At 36.1% G+C, this 21,680-nt stretch overlaps 2 protein-coding genes across 4 annotated transcripts; one reads left to right on the top strand and one right to left on the bottom strand.

Moving 5' to 3' along the window:
* The first annotated feature begins 4,549 nt into the window (after window positions 1-4,549).
* On the top strand, window positions 4,550-12,343 carry LOC107751364 (transient receptor potential cation channel subfamily A member 1-like). The gene is made up of 17 exons (XM_016567071.1): window positions 4,550-4,594; window positions 5,476-5,626; window positions 5,758-5,933; window positions 6,088-6,195; window positions 6,278-6,396; window positions 6,487-6,622; window positions 6,711-6,847; window positions 6,936-6,984; window positions 7,082-7,181; window positions 7,927-8,027; window positions 8,208-8,377; window positions 8,518-8,682; window positions 10,662-10,776; window positions 11,650-11,816; window positions 11,892-11,982; window positions 12,065-12,124; window positions 12,305-12,343. The coding sequence occupies exons 1-17, from the start codon at window positions 4,550-4,552 to the stop codon at window positions 12,341-12,343; spliced, it is 1,929 nt and encodes a 642-aa protein (XP_016422557.1).
* Window positions 12,344-12,516: 173 nt separating this feature from the next.
* On the bottom strand, window positions 12,517-19,730 carry LOC107751357 (dnaJ homolog subfamily B member 6-like). 3 transcript variants are annotated; one of them, XM_016567059.1, is made up of 10 exons: window positions 19,639-19,730; window positions 17,689-17,774; window positions 17,179-17,288; window positions 16,451-16,501; window positions 16,192-16,305; window positions 15,708-15,860; window positions 15,272-15,425; window positions 14,775-14,845; window positions 13,004-13,129; window positions 12,517-12,917 (listed from the first exon to the last, which is right to left on the bottom strand). In XM_016567059.1, exons 2-10 carry the CDS (start codon window positions 17,754-17,756, stop codon window positions 12,850-12,852), a joined length of 915 nt encoding a protein of 304 aa, XP_016422545.1. In that variant the 5' UTR covers window positions 17,757-17,774; window positions 19,639-19,730; the 3' UTR covers window positions 12,517-12,849. The 3 variants fall into 3 exon arrangements, with proteins under 3 accessions (XP_016422545.1, XP_016422543.1, XP_016422544.1); XM_016567057.1 differs by having other exon boundaries at window positions 16,445-16,501; XM_016567058.1 differs by having other exon boundaries at window positions 16,445-16,501; window positions 19,590-19,685.
* Window positions 19,731-21,680: the final 1,950 nt, after the last annotated feature.

Consider the following 21,680-nt stretch of genomic DNA (forward strand, 5'->3'; position numbering starts at 1 on the left):
CCAAATCTCACAAGCAACTCGCGCGAATTAAGCACAAAGACGAAGCTGGACAAAACCCCGAAACTGTTGATTATTCTCGCCACGAAGCCATGATAGTGTGTTGAAAGTGGAAAGCGGCGCGCGTAAAGACAGTCAAGCACAGCGCTCAGCGGAGCAGCGACTGAGCAGGAGTGTTCGCCCCGCGCGCTGCATCACAGTCCGGAGGTGAAGCCTAATTGGATTGAGCTGTACATCACCAAGGATAGCAGCAGCATCAGATCCCTCCGTCCCATACAGGAGTCAGTGTCACTGATCTCTAGCTCTCTGTCATAGCAAGTTCAAACGAGGTGGGGACATGACACAATGGAACACGATGATCCACATTTGGAAAAGGCTTAATATAGAGCATATCAAGGAACCTGATATCAGTTGCGTGGTATTTAAGATATTTAAGATTGTCCTAGATCCTAAGCAGGGATCACTTCATTGAAAAGATGAGAAGATTTAGATCGCTAGGGACCTATCTATCTATCTATGGCAATGCTATTTTAATATTCATAAAAAATCAGGCACTTTGACACTGACCTAAAACTTTCGAAAACCAATGACATGGCAAAAAAAAAACTCCTCTCTGCAGAACTTTTAATGAGCTACACACAAGGGAAATTGCTGTATTTCAATTGGCCACTGGATGGGGATATGACCCTTCTTCTTTCACTCTGCACTTTCTCACCCCTTCACCATCCCTGCACTACATTTGTACGCATTACTTCCTCTCAGCATTCTTCTGGGTAACTTTAACTGAGTGGGACAATTGTTCCTTTGGGATTCATGCCCGTGACCATGTGAACAGAGAGACTGTCTCATTCTACCTCCTCCTTCTTGTGGACCTATTGAAACTCCTAATAGCAGCAAATTCATGAAAAATACAGAGGATATGGTTTTAGACCTGCAAACCAAAAACTCACAGCTAATGAAGGTCAAGTGCAAAGTTTTGAGAGGTCATGCTAAAAGAGAAGAAAGTATTTCAAGTGTCATGTTAAAATAAAATTCAAAGTGTGCAATGTTTTTCAATTTCAAAGTTAACGACTTTGTTAATACAGAAAAATATTGTATAAATGCTACAGTTTTTACTTCTTTACCTGTTATTGGTACACTACAGTTACCTTAGCATGACAAAAAATGATATTATTATTATAAATGTTTTATCATTCATCTATAAAAGATTTATATAGATCAGTGGTTTAAAATCAGATAGGACGTCATTGTGCTGTAAAATGCAATAAAATACAGGGTTTTTGGAAGTAAAAATGTATGAATTATATAACGTACAGTTCAAATTTGTGAACTTTTACAGTAAATTATTTTTAAAATTGCCGTTATAAGTGAACAAACTCTAAAAGCCACCTTGTGATTACATTATTTATAAGTATAATAAAAAAAAAGACATTTCCAGAAGTCCCTGCATAGCAAATCATTAATGATTATATTTTATATTATATATTTTTTTCTTATTATTTTTGTTATCATATATGTGTTTCTTGTTACATTTTATGGTTAGATTTAAAATAATATATTTTTACAGTCTTTTGTCCCTTCTTCTTTCTTTAAAAAAAATATAACAGGCCACTTAAAGTGTAATATTGAGGTTATTTTTCAACTTGGGGTTTATTTTTGAAGTCTAACTGGGTCATTCTTTTTTAATAAAATATATTAAATAAAAAAAAAAAAAAAAAATATATATATATACATAAAATATATATATATATCATTCTTTTGCCTCAAACTACAAAGCTATTAGAGACCAGAAACAGTTTAACGCTTTCCACATTGTGCCACTAATGCCATTGGAACAAAACCTTCAGGCAGATGGTCACCGTCTGTCTGGTCTGAGGTCGCAGTCCCTCCCTCTCTCAAACCGTACATCAGTAATGCAACAATGGAATAAAAAAGATGCAAGGACTATGTCTTGGGTGATGATTCTGACAAACTTGAGAGACAAACCTACTGTACTTGAAACAGTAGAGCCCCATGAGGTAGTGAAGTTTCACACAAAGCTCTCACATCGTTGAGGCTCTGAAATAAATTCTGAGATTATGGAGAGTAACTCAATACCACCCGGTCTCTGAAGAGAGAGAAAGAGACTGTAATTACTTAAAACAAGATGAGTCGGCATGAAAAACGTGATGTAAATATAAATATAAAAAAAACGTAGTATATTACATTAAAGTGGTATGGTACTCTATATACACATAAAATACCATTAGTGTAATTAATTTAAAATTAAAATTAAGCTGAATTAATTTAAAATCACAACATGATTGTGATTTGGGATTTCTGATGCTTCCATGTAAAATCCTGAAGTGCCAGAAGTCCATCTAGTTCCTGTCTGTATCATGCATCCTGCTATTAGGTGCTGGATTGTCTCAGGAGGACCGTCCCTATTGATTTAGAGCTGAGTGCTTGTTCTTGTCCTGCCATGATTAGAGCCTCATGCTTTCCACCGGTCCTGCTATTTTAAACCAATTTCCCAAAGTCAGCCATACCAGCTATAGTATCTGGCAGTGGTTCATCCCATTGAGAGGTCTGTTTTCTGATGGCACTTCCTCAGTTATTCTCAAAATCTGCTGGTGTGTGAGAGTCCCTCAGAACTTCAACCCCCGGAGGCCATGTGTCAGGATGGTGGTCTTGATACTTAATACTTTCCACAGGCTTGGACCCTGTAAACACACAAATATGCATGTTATTCATAGTAATTGAATTTTTTTTTGAATGAAAATATGTTTTGATGTATGTGAAAAATGATCTTAAATTAGAAACATGAGCAAAAAAAATAATGGCAGTGAATCAAAAGCCCCTATATATACAGTTTTGCATGATTTTTTTACACAATAAATAATTAAATGTGCTAAATGTGTTTAAAATTCAGAGTCCTGTTAATTGTATTAAAGTGATACTGATAGACAAATAAAGTAACTCTATACAAGTTCACTCTTAGTTTTTTATCGATCATATATACACTGGAAAAAAAATTTTGTATAGAAAAAGTTTTCACTCGGATAAATTTCACAAATAATTGCAAAGAAAGAGCAATTAACATTGAATTAAATGTGAACATTTTAAATAGAAAGACTAAAATTTTATTGTATTTTATTGTTAAATGTACTCCAATAATATTGGTTTTATTTGCAAAAATACTTTATACAGTGTATGTCTTTCACTATTAAATCATTCGATTAAAAACAATAAAACTAGCTTATTCTTTTTCTTATCATCTATCTGCAAATGCTTACAATTAAGATAAGATCAGATCAGATCATAAAACTGAGAATTATCATGTAACTAGCTATTAAAACATTATACAATACCTTTTAATCTTACAATGGAAAGAAACTGAACTGTATTGGACTATATGGAGTCAAGAGATCTGTTGCTTAGACAACTCTAGGCAATGTTTATTATGTTTAAAATCTGAAACCTCCAATTTGTGCTTTGAAATTGAAGGAAAAAAATTATGAGGCCTAGCGTAAAGCAAGCATCTACATGTTACTAAACGTCACATGCTCATAATTAGATTAGACATGAGCTGTTTGCTTTATCAATAAAAAAAAAATCCTTATATGATTGGTTGGTTCTGCTCCAAATTACATGTTTGTAGAGACGGGAAGTCTATTATGGATTTAACCATATGCTACTTAGTTTATAAAAAATTTTTTGTCATATTTTGTATGGAGACACTACAATATTGTATTGCCAGGCTTGAGTCGTACTGCTCATGAAGATAATTATTTGTAATGGCCCATGAACATAACCAGGGGTTTATGCCTCTTTAGTACTCACAGGAAATGGTCTTGGGCCTGAAATGGACCACTCTGATGGTAATATGTAACCTCTTAACTCCTAAATCCTTGATTGATATTTACAAATCTCACAAGTAATGCTTTATTTATTGAATTACCTGAAAAAAAAGATGATGTAAATAAAATATAATTAACATGAATTATACAGAATCACAATTATATCATTTCATACATAAAACGTAATAATGTTATATAGCTAGTGGAACTTGATTGTCAGCATCCATAAACGTGCGTTTTTGCTCTTTTCTAAGTGCACCCATAAACCTCATTAGGAACCAGCTGGCTGCACCAGAAAAATAGTAAAGGCTCTATCGCTCTCTCTCTCTCTCTCTCAGTGTAATCTGATAACCAGCACACATCTAACCGCGCTATAAAAACCCACTCACTGATAGAGAAAAACCACACACAAGCCAATATAGAGGAGATTCCAAATGGGTAAGAATGGACCTCATCAACAGCCTCATCAACAACAACTTATTTTGTTTGTGTGTTGTTTATACCTGATGTTCTGATCTGTTTCATAAAATGACCCTTTTGTGGGGTGCTTGTGTGTTTGAAAGGCAATAAGATGTGTGTGTGTTTTAACAACAAATGGCACCTTATCTCTTGTTTTTCATAGTTTACTTGCAGGATGATTTAAAAAACTACAGAAATGACACATATCTCCAAAACTGAGTCAAAATCTAGACAACAGTCATATGACAGCGTTGATGGATGGGGATGAACGCAACCAGATATCTGCAAATGTTTTTGAGGTACTCTGCTTATCTAAATCCACTCATTTATTCAGAAAGTATACATATACACCACCGTGCAAAAGTTTTGGGTCAGCAAGATTTTGAAAGAAGACTTTTTGAAAGAAGTCTTATCTCACCCAGGCTGCATTTATTTGATCAAAAATACAGTAAACATTTTTGAAATGTATATTTTTATTAAAAAATAAATAAAAACATTAAAATTGAAGTACACATTTAAAATAAATTTTTTATGTTTTATTATATTTCAAATGTAATTTTTTCTTTAATGGCAAAGCTGAATTTTTTAGCAGCAATTACTGCAGTCTTCACATGATCCATCAGAAATCATTTTATTATGCTTATTTTTTGCTCGAGAAACATTTCTTATTATCAATGTTGACAGGTGTGCTGCTTAACATTTTTATGGAAACAGTCATATTTTTTTCTGGATTCTTTATTTTTAATTTAATGTGTCCTTCCTAAATAAAAGTATTAATTTCTTAAAAGAAAGAAAGAAAACAAAAACTAACTCCAAACCTTTGAATGGTATAGGACATAAAATGCAGGACAAAATATTTTATAACTTTTCAGAGAGAGAAAATCATGTGCCATGCCTTTAGTTTCCTCTGTCTGATAGTGCTGTGAGATGACAGCTTGTGCAGGTGGTCTAACGCAGTGGTTCCCAACCCTGGTCCTGGAGGCACACCAACACTGCACGTTTTGTCTCCTTAATCAAACACATCTGATTCAGGTCATCAGCTCATTAGTAGAGACTCCAAGACCTGAAATTGGTGGGTCAGAGAAAGGAGACATGCAAAATGTGCAGTGTTGGGGTGCCTCCAGGACCAGGGTTGGGAACCACTGATCTAACGTTCCTCATGACTGAATTTTAAACTCAGTGGACTAAGCAAGGAAATGTAGTCGCTCTCGAGAAGCACACCAGGTACCTGGACATACGCGACAACATCAGTGCCAGCCCAGTGCACTACGCCACATCCATGGGACACTTTCGCATCATCAGACTGATAGTGCAGTTCACTGGACAACATGGTACACAGAACCACACCTTTAGACATTTATTAGTTTGAATTAGCTTGAATTAATGCAAAATATGAATGTAAAATATTGCTGTAAAGAAACTAAAATAAACTAAACTAAAAATCTAATTTTTGACACTGCAGAGCTCAATGCCAGGGATGAGGAAGGGAACACACCTCTTCATTGGGCTGTGCAGAAGGAGCAGCCAGGAAGCTGCTCTGTGCTTCTGACTCTGGGAGCAGATCCTAACATCCTAAACAACAGCCAACTGTCACCGCTACATATGGCGGTCAGCCTGGGTAAACATTTTGTGTTAGAGGTGGGTCAGCCTGCTCACAGCATCATACAGTATTAATATTAGAATACAGTCTCATACCGTATTATTTTATTGCCCATATCTGTGTTTCTCGTTGGAAGCAATATACTTAGCCTCTCAATGTAGATAACATTATTACACTTTTGGGTTTAAATAGCAACTTGTCTCACATAAACAAACTGATGTGAACCTGGAAGGAGACTTGGGAAACACCCCTGTCATTTTAGCTGCTTTTTTGGACAACCATGAGGCTCTGGTCTTACTGGCAAGTTGGATTTGATGTTTTGAAATATTCTTTCTTTTTGTTTTTGATGATTGTAACCATTCAATCATTGTCTCTACTTCAGTATAAACACGGTGCAAAGTTCTGTCGTCAGAACAAGCTTGGTCATTTTCCGATTCATGCTGCTGCTTTCGCTGGAGCTAAGAAATCCATGGAGGTCTTTCTTCTGAAAGGTGAGATGTTGTATCACCGAACCAACTGTGTATTCTGAGCCTGAAACATTATATTAGTACTTTGAGCCTAAAAACCTTTTCTCATTTTTCACAGGAGAAGAAGTTGGTCTATTGACACCCATATAAACTATGTGGATAAATCTTGCAGTAGTCCACTCCACCTGGCCGTACGTGGAGGAAATCTTGACATCATTAAACTCTGCATTGCATATGGAGCAAAAATTGAACAGCAGCAGGCAATGGAGGATTTTGTCATAAAATGGACACTAACAGACGATGATTAATCTGGTACTTTTGTAACATATTTATATTTTCCCTTTACAGTGTGATAAATCCACTGCTCTCCACTTTGCGTGTAGTCAAGGTGCCACTGAGGTTGTTAAAGTCATGCTCTCGGCTTATCATAAAGTGTGTGACCTTATCAACATCACTGATGGGGCCAACCAGACACCTCTACATAAGTACTTCAACTATACTAAACCTGACTAAATGAGACTAAACAAACCAGCATATCTGAGATATCTCTCCTTATTTACTTTCCATTTGCAGAGCAGCCATTTTTGATCATTTTGAACTCTCGGAGTACCTTATCTCACAGGTGTCAAATGCAGATGTTTGTAAGTGAATAAACTATGCTTGTAAAATTAAACATGAAATTCTGACAATTACCGTAAAGCTGGATATTTTTGTTCCAGGGTGCTGACATTGACTTTGTTGACTGCAAAGGCCATTCTCCACTTCTTCTGGCAACAAGTTGCGGAGCATGGAGAACTGTCAATCTGCTCCTCACCCATGGTAACCTTAATAAATGAACATCAATAATAATATTTCATTACCATTATTTATAATAATAATAATAATAATAATTTTTATTTTCATTATTTTATATCTTATAACGGTGGTTTTGTCTTATTTTAACCCTCACGTTATGTTCCTGTTTTTTTTTTGTTTTTTTGACCTGGAGACTATATTTTATTTTTTTCGGAAAATGCTAGTTAATGTAATTGAATTGGACTAAAGCTTTGCTCACACAGGGTATAACAACTTCTCCAAAAAATTATAATTGTTGTATCTTTCTGGACATCTTTTCCCCACTTTGTTACACTTGTGATCGTAGTCAAAAATGGCTGACCTTTAAAAATTGCTTGGAAATCTCTCATTTAAATTAATAATAATAATAATAATAATAATGAGTTTCATAAGCTCATCAATGAGGCCTATGACCCATCAGTTCCAAAATTAAATACAAAACCTGTGCTAATTTAAAGAAAACAAGAAGACTGAATCCAAGATTTGGTGATAATATAGCAAAATTAAAGATTTACACCAATTTCCAAAAGGCCTGTCATTTTTGAACGAGAACACCAAATTAGATGATGGATAATGGGTTAAAACCCTTTAGGTCATCTTGAGGCCCCCTTGGAAATTTGCTAAGTCCTCTGGTTAAGAACCACTGTCTTATATTTAATGTCTTATTTATTATAATACTCCAAATAATGATTAGAAATAACATTAAGAAACACTAAAAAATGTCTTGTAGGAGCTGATCTGAAGAAAAAAGACAAATCTGGATGCAACTTCTTGCATCTGGCCATCTTGAAACCAAGGGGTCTGAAAAACTTACCCACAGAGGTACTGCAGGTAAAACATACAGGGCTTTAAGAGACTCTTCCTCTTCATCTTTCACTGAATTACTCATTCTCACAGCTTGCTTAAAGGTCCTAAACTTAAGCCACTGCTGCCCTCTCCTGGTAGTTCCACTAAAAAGAGGTAGGAGACTGCATGAAATTCACCGAAAGTCTCTTTTGGTTGATCCCGCAGCACGAGAGTGTGAGAGAGCTTCTCAATGATGAGGATATTGAGGGCTGTACTCCTCTCCATTATGCCTGCAGACTGGGAATACCAGAGTCTGTGAAGAACATGCTGGGATTAGAGGTCTGGCTGGACCAGAAGTCCAAACAGAAGAAATCTGCACTTCATTTTGCGGCCGAGTAAGTCTGTTATTGTGAAGATTCAGAAATGGCAATAAGAAAACACTAAAAAGCATTTGCATTTGCCAGTCTTCTCAACAAACTGAAGGAAAGCTGCAATTGCATATACGTTTTGAGCATTATTTTCTGTTTCTGGTGAGATATGGGAGGATCAACACATGCCACAGGCTTCTGGAGATGGTGACAGACACCAGACTGCTGAATGAGGGGGATGAGAAAGGACTGACCCCACTGCATCTGGCCTCTCGTGGAGGTCACCTTAAAGTAGTTGAGCTTCTCCTACGCAAGGGGGCGCTGTTTCACAGGTACAAGTGCTTCACTTTTTGTCCAGGGTAAAATCCAATTCAGGCAACAACCAAGACTTTTGTACAGAAGTCCTAAGAGGCCATGGATTATTATTTTTTTTTTTTCTTGTTTTGTCGTGATAACGACTTAATTATCTCGTGATCTCGACATAAGTTATTTTCTCGTGATCACGACAACAAAAGTTGTTTTCTCATGATCACAACTTAATTATCTCGTTATATTGACATAACGAACGTTGTTTTCTATTTATCACGACTTAAAGGCAGGGTATGTGATTTTTCAAAAACACTTCAGAAAACTGATTGGACCATTGAAAACCATTTGAAATGTGTGTCAGCACATCATAAATGGAACCCGGCAGCAGTTTTCTGTCGGGATTTGTTGCGCCGCGCCGCTCACGTCCGTAGACACGGTGTAACGTTGGTTTTGCTTTGTTTCACAGAACTAATCGTTGCCTGGGTTGCGTACGTATATGTGGGGCGGAGCTATCAAAATAGGGGCAAGACCCTTTTGGGGTAGGGGCGTGTTTGTTTTGGTGATTTCAAATATCAACATTGGCTACCAGAAATCGCTTACTCTGCCTTTAATATTTTCTTGTGATTTGGACATAACGAAAGTTGTTTTCTCGTTATCACGACTTAATTTTCTCTGATCACAACATAAAAAAAGTTGTTTTCTCGTTTTCTCGACATAACAAAAGTTGTTCTCTAAGTTACAAAACTGCGCCAACAGTTGGCACTATAGACCGGAATATAACTGATGGGGTGTTGTATAGGCCTACTATATATCCACTTTACTGTACACGTTTGGGACAGAATAAGGACTTTCTTCATGATCGCTATAATTTGTGCAGTCGATCATTACTGACATTTAAATAATTCATAAAGCAACACCGCAAACGCAGGCGAAGCGCCTTCAGAAGGATGCAGAGAACTATTCTAAAATATTTTAGAGCTGCTTAGATTCAACTCACTTTATTTTCCTTTTATTTGAAATAAAATTATACAGAATTTGTAATTTTTAGTAGTCATAGAGGATATGCTGTGACTGATATCATGTGCGCTACAAGCTTGGGATGCTGTCTGAATAGAGTGTGTGTGTGGTTTCCACAAAGAAATGTAGAAAATACAAAAGATTACAACACTGTAGAACATCACTTAATTAAATTAGCCTATAGGCTACACTTTACATATATAAATCACATTTCTTATCAATATACATTTAATGATTAACAAAAAATAAGGAAAAGATGCACATTACAAATATGTCGTTGAAGCGCATCCTAGATAAACACAACATCCCCGCTTATTAACTAGCAATCATGTAGGCCTACTTCAAAGATGCACAAATAAAGATAGAGGTGCAAACAGAATACAGTGACGATAACACTGGTTTTAATAAGCAGTTAGTTTATGACACGGAACGCTATGCGGTGGTGAAACTGTGATGAGTCACGCATCTAGCAAGAACTTAACGATAGACAAAATAATCATATTGATTCAAGCATTTAACATTTATGAATTAATTAAATGTCAGTAATGAACAATACTGCACAAATTATAGCGATCATGAGGAAGTTCCTTATTCTGTCCCAAACGTGTACAGTAAAGTGGATATACAGTATACAACACCCCATCAGTTATATTCAGGTCTATAGTGCCACCTGTTGGCACAGTTTTGTAACTTAGAGAACAACTTTTGTTATGTCGAGATCACGAGAAAATATTAAGTCGTGATAACGAGAAAACAACTTTCATTATGTCGATATAATGAGATAATTAAGTCGTGATCACGAAAAAACTACTTTTGTTGTGTCGTGATCACGAGATAATTAAGTCGTTATCACGACAAAACAAGAAAGAAAAAAAAAGAATAATCCATGGCCTCTTAGGACTTCCGTACTTTTGAACAATGTAAAATGTAATAGTATCTAGCTCAAGGCTATATTTTCATGCATTATTTATTTTTATATGTTTAGTGACTATGGAGGATGGTCATGCCTTCATCATGCTGCATCTGAAGGATTCACACCGACCATGGACACTTTGCTGACATCTAACATCAAACTTCTAAACAAAACTGATGGAGATGGGGTAGTTTGCCTAATTTACTTAAACACTTTTGACACAACGCCTTGAGACCACTAGCTTTAATTTGGCATTATTTTTTCTAGTGTAATATTTTTTTCCTCACAAATTATATTATTGGCAAGCAGTGAATGAGGCTTAATCACAAAATTTTATTTAACTTCAGAATATCTCATGATATTTTAGTTCGGTCCTTTTTCTTTGAGCAGCAATTGAGCTGCATAAACCACAAGTGTGTGTAAAATCTGATGATTATGTTCTCCAGCATGATTTGAGATGATCCAGTGAGCATCTTGAGCTTCAGAGAAAGCAAAAACATTTGACCTTTTAACCTTAATACATTTGCATGGTCAATAATATCCAAAAGTTGTCTGATTATCAACCTAGAAATAGTGCAGAATCTATTACTGTGGTCTGAGACTTTTGGAACCCACTATACAGTATGTGCCAGTTGTTTGTAAAGAATAAGAGTAATTGTGTATATAAAGTTTGGCGTCAGTAAGATAAAAAAAATTTTTTTCAGTCATTATTATACTTTCATTCAGCAAGGATACATTAAAGTGCTAAAAAGTGGCAGAAAAGACTTATAAAATATTTTTTATTAAAAATAAAAACTATAAAATATTTATATTTCAATTAAATTATGTTCTTTGAACTTTCTATTTGTCAAAGAATCCTAAAAAATTATGAGTATGTAAAATGTTTACAGAAAAACCTAGAAATTGGTTAAGTTTATTAGTCAATTATGCATGGTTTTCAACATTTATAATTATAAGAAGTGTATTCAGAGCAACAAAATTAGCATTAGATTAGATATTACTGATATAAGATTAGATATTACTGATCGATTGTGTTGCTCTGAATATTCATCTCTTTTAGAGCACAGCTTTGCATCTGGCTGCTAGGGCAGGTCATGTGGCAGCAGTAAGACTGCTGTTATACAGAGGGGCCAAGATCATCCTCAACAAGAATGATTCCTCTTTCTTGCATGAGGCCGTACATAATGGGAGGAAGGAGGTCACCAACACTGTGATCGAGAGCGACAGGTCAGCCAATTTCTAGAAATGTTTGAAATGCGTTTCCTAGTTTCTTCATTTATATCTCATCTTTGTTTAATATAGATGTGAAGAGGCGATGACAACATACAAACCAAACTCAACAAAACGTTGCATTGTCATGGACATGATTGAGTTTCTTCCAGAGTCCTTTAAAGTGAGTTTTTATGTTGCTCAAGCCTGACACTTAAATTAAAGATTTAACACTCGAACCAGCGAGGCATTGCATATTTCCCCAGCATCTTCTAGACACTTGCATAAAGGAATCAGAGGAAGATGTGAACAGCACTGATTACTACGTAAGTTTCCTTTTGTACTAGACGCTTAAAGGGTTAGTTCAGCCAAAAATTTAAATTAGGCTGCGTTTTACTCACCCCCGATGCATCCTAGGTGTATATGACTTTCTTCTTTCAGACGAATCCAGTCGGAGTTATATTAAAAATTGTCTTTGATCTTTCAAGCTCTATCGTTGTACTCAGCGGGTGTTGCATTCCTTCAGTTCAAAAGACGCGAAATAAAAAGCACCCTTCCACAAAAAAAAGTGTCTCACACGGCTCCGGGGGGTGAACAAAAGCCTCCTGTAGCGAATCGATGCGTTTTTGTAAGAAAAATATCCATATTCAAAACGTAATAATCACTTGAATCTAGCTTGCGCTCACTGTTGTAAACGGAACCATAAAGGCAAGTCCGGTTTTATTACCGAAATATCCATGTACATTGGTTGTGTTGTGTTTATTCATTAATAAACTGTGTGGATCATGCGAATGAGAAATGCTTGCTTTTCATTAAAGCTATTCATTTTCAGTTTTTTTTTATTTATCAGTCAGTTCTTCAGAACAGATGATTTACTATTTGTTATCGATTAGTATCGGCATAAAAAACTTAAAATAATAAATGTTACTTTTGCATCCAAAAAATAAACAAAAACAAAATTGCTGCCGAGTTTTTCCAACCTCAACACAGAATATCCACAGCTACAGTATGTCAGACTATCAGTACTATAAGTTGAGATGCAGAGACAAATTTAGGACTCTTTGGCCTTTTTGGTCTCTCCCTTCACCGTCATTCCCTTCCTCTTCACTCCAGTTTGCTCTGTTGAGATACATAACTTTTAAGTATCACAAAGATCATGCTCGAGCTGCTGGAATCTCACACGAAATATGAAATGGGCTTCTGACCTTTGCCTGTAGTTTTATTTTGCTCCTCTCTCTGAGCTGACTGCCTTGCAGAATGTGAGGAGGAGGAGGAAGGGAGCTCCTTCCTCTGTCTGTGACCCTCCAGCATGCCTATCTCCTGGGCTTTTCCTAGAGAGAGGGGTGTGGTTTAGTTTAGGGGGCAGAGCACTATTTTAATGAGTGTATTAATATCTGCCTTTAATTTAAAAAGATTTTCTAACCAGTTATACTTTATATTACCAGCCAGTTTCCCAAAACTGTTTTGATGATGATAATTCTGCGTGATGCATACTACACCTCTGACATCCAGAGATAGAGATGCATTTAGAGAGCATAAAACAAAATCACAAAGCTTGTTAGTTTTGTTAGCCATGCATTCTGGTAGCACTGCAGCCAGCTTCATTTGGCAGAGTTGGAAAGCATTGATCAAAGACATTAAAAGGCAACAGCTAACAAACGTTCTGCTGCGTACCAGATAATTCAAGACTGTTAACTATCCATAATGTAACAAAATAGTTTGAGACAGTGTCTAAATAATTGTTTTTATTGAAATCATTTTTATTTTCTAAAACCCACCATAGTTGTCAAATCCTTTTCTTTACAACACTTTTTTCTAATTGCACTTCCATGAACACTTTTAATATCGTTCAATAATAAACACTGACAATGTTGCATTGTATAACAGCCTATTAATCTATATTAAAATGGTTAGAAATTGTATCCATACATTCCATATCAGAATGTACATTACTTTAATCTGTAAGTATATTTGTTAATGGCATATTAACTGTCTAACTATGTTTCTAGTTTGAATATACTTCAAACATTAATAATGATCAATTTATCATAACTGAGTTGAGATAAAAAGATTACTCACTTTAAACTCCAAAAGATTCAGAAAAAACTAAACATATTTTGTTATAAAAGAGTAGAGCATTGTTAGTTTAAGCAAACAAGCTGCAACACGCTCCTGTAATGATTGGATTTGGAAGAAAATCAAAGATCACTCTCAGTTAAAGCAAAACTACATAGACTGCAGAGCTGCCACATCCCCAAAAAGGATGAAACTCATTTATTTAGGTTCAAATTATTTTACAAAGTACACAAAGTTCCTTGAATGGTCATAAATCAGTTATATTATTAACTCCGATTCTCATCAGGTTATTTAGTAATAACATTACAACTATAAACAACATTTGTTGTCTTACATGCAACAATGAGGGGAAAAAAAACATTTTCATTAATTAAAAATAATACAAATTGCATATCAGTACAATGAATCTAGCACTCTACCAGCATTTACAAATATGTTTAACAAATGAATTAGACAAGTTGCCATAAGGTTTGAACAGTAAGTTACGTACTCCAATTCCACACTCCACACAGTTGGAAAAGTCATGCACAATGCACAATCCTCTTTCTCCTTTCAGCCCAAAGCACTATTCAAAATGCAATGTGCATTCATGAGGACACTGCAACACAAAGTGCTCGCGGAAGGAAAAAAACTAATCTCACATTATGGTCCCAAATACAAGTAAAATTACACACATCCTGCGCAAAATACTAACAGTCCCCATTTATAAACATGTAAACAAAAAAATTGTTCAGAAACAACAGTCTAAAAATGAAAAAGGGAAAAAAACACAACAAACAAGCAAAAAGAACGCAATGTACAGACATCTGAACGACAGTACTAACATTGTTTGAGCTTAAGTTTGTGCCGAAAGGGCTCCATTATCTTACTTGTGTTCCAATCGCAGCAGTTGTTCCTTACCATTTATGGTTACAGATTTTAACTGTCCATCTTCTTCCACTTCTACACGTTCCTGTCCATTCTCAACGATTCTATCAAAACAAATAGCACATCTATGAATTACAGTTTAAAAAGTTGTTTGAGGCTGTGTTGCTTATGTAGTTGGTTTGACGTTGTTTTTATATCTCAAACCTAACCAGCTTATTTGCAACATGAAAGTAAGCTATTTCCTGTGAGACTTCCAATTCATTAGCTGCTATAGGCAGATGATAAGAAGAATATCAAAGTGCAGTAAAGGGTGAAAAAGGATGTGTTTGTGATTACAATAATACTTAATGTAATAATAAATCATATAATTAAAAAAATAGCAGTTTGCAGTATCAAGTAGCATAATGAGCTGTTCTGTACAGCTAAAAATAACTGGAAGCAGATGATACCAGAAGCCTCATACAAATGGCCACATCCACTTTTACGTTCAAAATAAGATGGATAAATGACAACTCTGGAAAGATACCTACCTTTTTGTAGTGATTTTCCTGCCATTGATGAATTTAGTGGAGGTTGACACAGAGCGGAAGCTGCCCATGCCTCCGCCACCTCCCCCTCCACCAAATGAAGTTGAAGAGAAAGAAGTTAATCCTCCTCCTCCCATATGCCCAAAGGGAGAGAAACCTAACAAAATAATAAAATAAAATAAAAAGAGGAATACTATGGCACCAAAAATACATTTTCAAGAGTTTTCTAATCCACAAGTTGTCCTGATTCACATTGATGTAAATATATATGGCCTTGCACCTATAAAAAGATATCATACACCCTGATGTTTGGATTGTAGTACAAGTTTCAGAATTTTTTTTAGGCTGGTTTTGGTCTTTATTTTGAGCAGTTTGTGCTTGCACTTTTACAACTGACAAGACTTTGAACTGAAGCACAAACATATTTGTAATATCTCACCTGCATCAAAAGATGAAAATCCTGCCCCAAAAGGTGGGAATCCCCCAAAGCCCCCATAGAAGGACCCTCCTGTCCGGCTCCTGCTCATGCCCCGGTGGTGGTGGTGGTGCCGCCGACCGCCACCAAAGAAGTCATCATTAAATGGATCTCCACCTAAGAATGTAGCATTTATAGACCTTATGTAGCTCTGCCCCTTTTCAGTACTGTGCTTGTTGTCTTCTGGATTGTATTTCCACAGCATGAAGGTAAAATCTTACAGATTTATAAATGAAGTGAACCACTCATTGTAAAATCTTCCCGGTCTACTGACATCCACTTCAAACATTACAATGCTCATGATAAATATAGTTAACTCTACTATAAGTAATCCAATTCACCAGCTAATTACTCTGCAAAAGCGATGCTACAGAAATATACAAATCTACCGCAATCTAATTTGACAATGAATGCAAAACAAAAAACACTGAGGTAAAAACAAACTCACCAAAGAAGTCTGCAAATGGATCTTGTCCACCAAAGAATTCCCTGAAGACATCCTCTGGATTGCGGAATGTGAATCCTCCAAAGTGGTCATTATTAAAGTGTCCTCTTCCTCCTCCTGTCCAAATGATGAAAAAAGTGACAGGTTTAAACATAACATATTGACATATTATTTATATACATATATTTATTCCAAATTAGGGATTAATTAGGGCCAAACACCATATTATTAAAATTTACTGTAGGATGTAATTTACCTCCACCTGGAGTTAAGCCTTCTTTTCCATATCGATCGTATAAGTTCCTTTTGTTTGCTGAAAAAGAGTAAACCGAGAGTTAAGCAACTATATTTTGGTAATGAACTCATAGTAAAGACCATATAGATTTGTTGCACAGCAACTGTCAAAAATCTAGTAATAAGGCTATATTATTCATGCACCAGCCCTGAATCACACCTTAAAGGCGCCAGACACAGTGGGTGCAGTACCATCAGTCATTAATCATTTTTTGGAATTTGAAAAAAAGGCCATCATAAAGAGCGGCGGCTACCTCTCCTTATAAAGGAGCTTCTCAAAAGTGCAGTCTGTACAAGGCTGATAAGGCTTTGTTTAGCATGCAGTGAGAGTGTGTGTAATCAGCTGTGCCACATTTGGCTAAATAAAAAAAAACACAGCTTGTTTACAGTATATTGAGAATCTACAGCTCCATTGATATAGCACATTTAAAAACCCTTACTGTTACTACTAGCACAAAGTGTAGGGGTGATAACAAAAGAAACTTTTTTTTGGAAAGGCTCAACAGTAAGGATATTTTTGGAGGCCCAATAAATCCAATACAACAAATTTTCACTGGCCGTGAGGGACAATTAAAAATGCTGATATTTTAGGTAAACATTTAAAATGAAAAGCACATTTATTTTTATTATCATTTATAATGATTTAATTACATTTATAATTTAATATTATCTAAAATTCCTTATGTTAGGACTTACCATCTGACAGGACTTCATAAGCTTCTGAAAGCTGCTTAAACTTCTTTTCTGCCTCTTCCTTGTTATCTGGATTCTTATCTGGATGCCACTTGAGAGCTAGTTTCCTGTAACTACAAGGGAAATACAGCTTGACTAGGTGATAAATGAGCCAAGACAACCCTCTACGGACACCTTGGCAATTTAATCGCCATTGGCTAGTTGTGAGTGAAAATATATCTGTTCTAAACTTATACTTAGCCTCCTACTCGCACACTGGCAAGTAAAATCTGAGAATTTATTAGCCATTGGCTAATATTAGACATAATTTAGTCGCCAGAGTGAAGATTTAGTCGCATATGCGAGTGATTTACGCACAATGTAGAGGGTTGCAAGACAGGCAGAATACCATAACACAACTAAAAAAAATCATTAGTGATACTATTTTGTAAATCTGAATTACTATTAAAATGTAGAATAGCATGCATTGTTAGGGATATTAAGAGCACTAAGTGAAACCAAAGATTAACTTACGCTTTTTTGATGTCATCTGGAGATGAATTTCTCTGTACCCCTAAAATCACGTAATAGTCGTCATCCATGGCCACTGACTTCAATTGCTGCCAATCAAACAGGGGTAAACAACATAATAATAATAATTAGCACATATCTGCAGGCATTATAACTATATACTAATCTACTGTATCATTTGATGCATGAATTTTTAAGGCCTCTATATTTTCAACAGCATAAAAAAAAACATAGCTGAAAAATCTGTTGTACACACAATCTTGCAAGAACAAAGTTTATATTGTTATAACTATTTCAAATGAATATCTACTGGACTCAGGCACCTTAGGTTTACTTGATTATCCATAAAAAACATCTGCACCAATTTGCTAATTTTTTTTTCCTCCTTGAGTGTGAGCTCCATATGGTCTTAACTATAACATAATATACGTGCCATAAAAGACTCAGGAGGAGCAAACAATGAATAAATTCCATAAACAAATTACAAGATGCTCAAATTGCACCACAAATGTAAATCTCAAAAACTTTACTCATTTGTAATATAAGAAATAAATAAAGAGAAAGTCCAGATCAGCTTAAAAACAGCCCACGATTGACTGTGCAGCTAATAACAGGTGTTTTCTGAATCGCAACCAGGGTCTCTCTTCTAATTACTATTTACATTTACACATGACATGGTGACATAAGGAAAATAAATAATAACTCCCTGTTACAGTAAACAATAGATTTGTATCCTGCTGCTTTCATTTTTCATCTCTTAGTAACATGCATCAAAAATATTATTCAATACTTGTGTTTGAACACGTTTGGCAAAAAAAATCCAGTGTCTGCATGAGACTGTGCAAATAATAAAGCAGTACTCGATCTGTTTTGATGTGATTATGTGACTAACTGAAATCACCCTGTGGGCCAGTCACATTTCCTTACTGCAGCGTCTGATACTAACAGGCTGTTTTCATTTCAGGACCAAGAAAGCAGCATGTGATGCCTCGATTTTGTTCCTCAATGACCCAGAATCAAGCTCAGCTCTCATTCTTGTATGGCAAACACCTTGGGGCACTAACTTCATATCATGATGGGTTTGTTTTCACATAACACGTAACATTTTGAGTGTTAGTAGAGAAGGATGCATGTGCAAAATAAGAAACAGAGAGGTGCTATAGATGTCACATTGTCATTACCCCATTAACAATATGACAAAACATACATTTATGAATATAAGCAATGAATTTTGGTGCAATGCAAATAGATGGCCACTAAAATACACTGGATAAAAGCAGCAGAGGCAAAATTCACCTACAAAAAGAAAGAACATTCTGTGATGATTCACTCATCCTTATGTTGTTCCAAACCTGTATGACTTACATTCTTCAGTGGAGCAAAGAGGAAATGTCAGACAGAATGACAGTCTCTGTAACCATTCACTTTCATTTAATGCACAAAAGATGCAATCAAAGTGAATAATGACTGAGGCTGTCATTCTGACAAATATCTCTTTTCGTGTTTTGCAGAAGAAAGAAAATCATGCAAATTTGTAACAACATGAGGGAGAGAAAATTGACAATGACTGTTCATATTTGGGTGAACTATCTCTTTAAAGCTTCTCTATGCCAACAAGCTAACCAACCACCAACAATGCTATCAATAAATCCCATTAATACCTGACTACTTAAAAGCTTACCCCTTTTTTAACCCACACTTCCAGCAGACCAAAACATCGGAACAGTGATATAACTTGCTGTTATTCATATTTCGACCTGGCAACCTTGGCATCTTTTAGATGAGCTAACGTTAGCCAGCTAGCATCAATGCTATGAGTTGGCGAGCAGGTTAATATTACGTTACTTATCTCATAGAGTAAAGCTCTAGCGTAAGCCTGGAAACATATTTAAGGCTTAGCCTACCTTGTGTTTTAACTGTCAGAGGCAGCTGCTCTGTTTTTGGTCTACTAACCTCTGCCTGTGGGACGCTGTATCGAGCTGATGTGACAAGCAACGAAGCGTACGGAAATAACACGAATCTTTTTTCTTTCTTTTTTGGCGAGATTTGACGTCACGTCCGGTTTGAGGTTTTCAAAGCATTGGCGCTCTCTCTGATGAAATAAATCATTTTAGTGGTCGAGTTTGACAGCTGCTTTATGATGTCGTAAAATAGTCGGCTCTGTGCGTTTTCGTCTGCTGTATGAAAAATGTTGGCTATTATAATTGCTGTATTTCATATCAGAGTTGTTCAAGCCACATATGAGCGCTTCTTTTCCAGCAGACACGTCTGTCCCAGAGGTTAGAATATAAAACAAACCCCCCTTTTAAGAGAAGGTGACTTTAAAACTTTCTTCGAAAATGTTGTATAATGATTTTATCTTTTATTTGTGCTATTTTCAAATGCCTTAGTTTCACAAACTATGAAAATACATTACAATAAATTTGAATTAGTGTCTGAAACCACATAAAAAGACTAACAATTTATACAACAAAGCCAGAGACCACGATAACATGAAGTGTGAATTAAACCATTTATACAAAAAAGCCAGTTTATTTTCTGAGCGTTCACTGATCTTAATGTTACCGCACGCACAAACGACATAATTAGGCTACATGGTGGAGAATTGATATAACATGCATATTTACTACAAACGACAAATTCAATCACGTTATTCCTATATTTATTATTTTTTTTACTTATCTTGTGATTTCTTGGGACCCTCTGCTGGCTTGTTGTTGTATTACGCTTCGCAGGTGCACAGAGTTCAATTACTGACTGTTCACTGCAGAGAGGATAGAACTCAGTGTCAGAAATCACAACTCTAATAGGATGATAACAAGAATGAAATAAACATAGTTACATTATTAAATAAAATATTTGAAAATAAAAATACATAAATAGACAGCCTTGCGTATATTAACATTAATTAACATTAATAGAGTTGGAGATTATTAGTGCCAGATTAAAAAAATGACATTTGTAGTGTGTGGCATGAAGGGCACCTCTGATAACAGGTGCTGGTCTTAAGCCTTGTCACTGACATTTATCTGCTTCTCATTAAGCTAAGCCTGTTAGCAGTTCAACAGCAAGTGCCCTGTCCAGACCCATCAGTTAGAGTCCATATGCAGATAGTCATGGCTGTCCCATTTCAAATAAAAATTATAAATTGGCATCAATCCGGGTGTGAGGTGCCAGAGTGATACAGTTAGGATACTGTCAGAAGTTAATCATCCCAGTTGTTCCAATATAATTTATTGCCATGATAGCTTAAAGGAAAACGTCTCAGGTTACTTATGTAACCATGGTTCCCTGAGTAGGGAACGAGACACTGCGTCCTCTAGGGGTCGCTATGGGGAAACGCCTCGTCGTGACCCGTGTCTGAAGCATACATTGAAAAAACACCAACTCGTTGGCCGGCGACAGCCATGACGTCACTACCGGTGCGACTATAGTATAAATAAGCGCCGGGAGCTACACATCATTCACTTCTTCGTCGACGTCATGGCTGTCGCCGGCCACCGAGTTGGTGTTTTTTCAATGTATGCTTCAGACACGGGTCACGACGAGGCGTTCCCCCATAGCGACCCCTAGAGGACGCAGTTCGAAGTTCCCATGAAAGGGAACAAACGGGCTAGGTGATTATGCAGTTGTCATTTTGGCAATGGGAATTTGTATTTTTATACTGATAAATGGGCATGATTAGACATTGGTGCAGCAGAGGTAACTATTAACTCCAGTCTCTTTTATGTCTGTCTGTGCCTTGTTTTTTTCTTGTAGCTGTTTCTGCAATGAGGGGTGAAATAGAGGAAGTGCTGCTTCATGTTAGCTACACATCCAGGTACTGCTGTCCAGCTGTGCAGGATGCAGAAGTTTGTCAAATTTAGCCTATTGAGACAAGGAAACCTTTACCTGTTAAATCACAGCCATACATTCTACAATCTCACTCTTGCTCTGTACCATTTGTCCCCTCAGGATGGTAATGTCTAATTTTATCCATGGTTATTGAATAACAG

The sequence above is a fragment of the Sinocyclocheilus rhinocerous genome, unplaced genomic scaffold, assembly GCF_001515625.1.
Source record: "Sinocyclocheilus rhinocerous isolate Xijiao unplaced genomic scaffold, SAMN03320098_v1.1 scaffold2065, whole genome shotgun sequence".
Lineage (NCBI taxonomy): Eukaryota > Metazoa > Chordata > Actinopteri > Cypriniformes > Cyprinidae > Sinocyclocheilus > Sinocyclocheilus rhinocerous.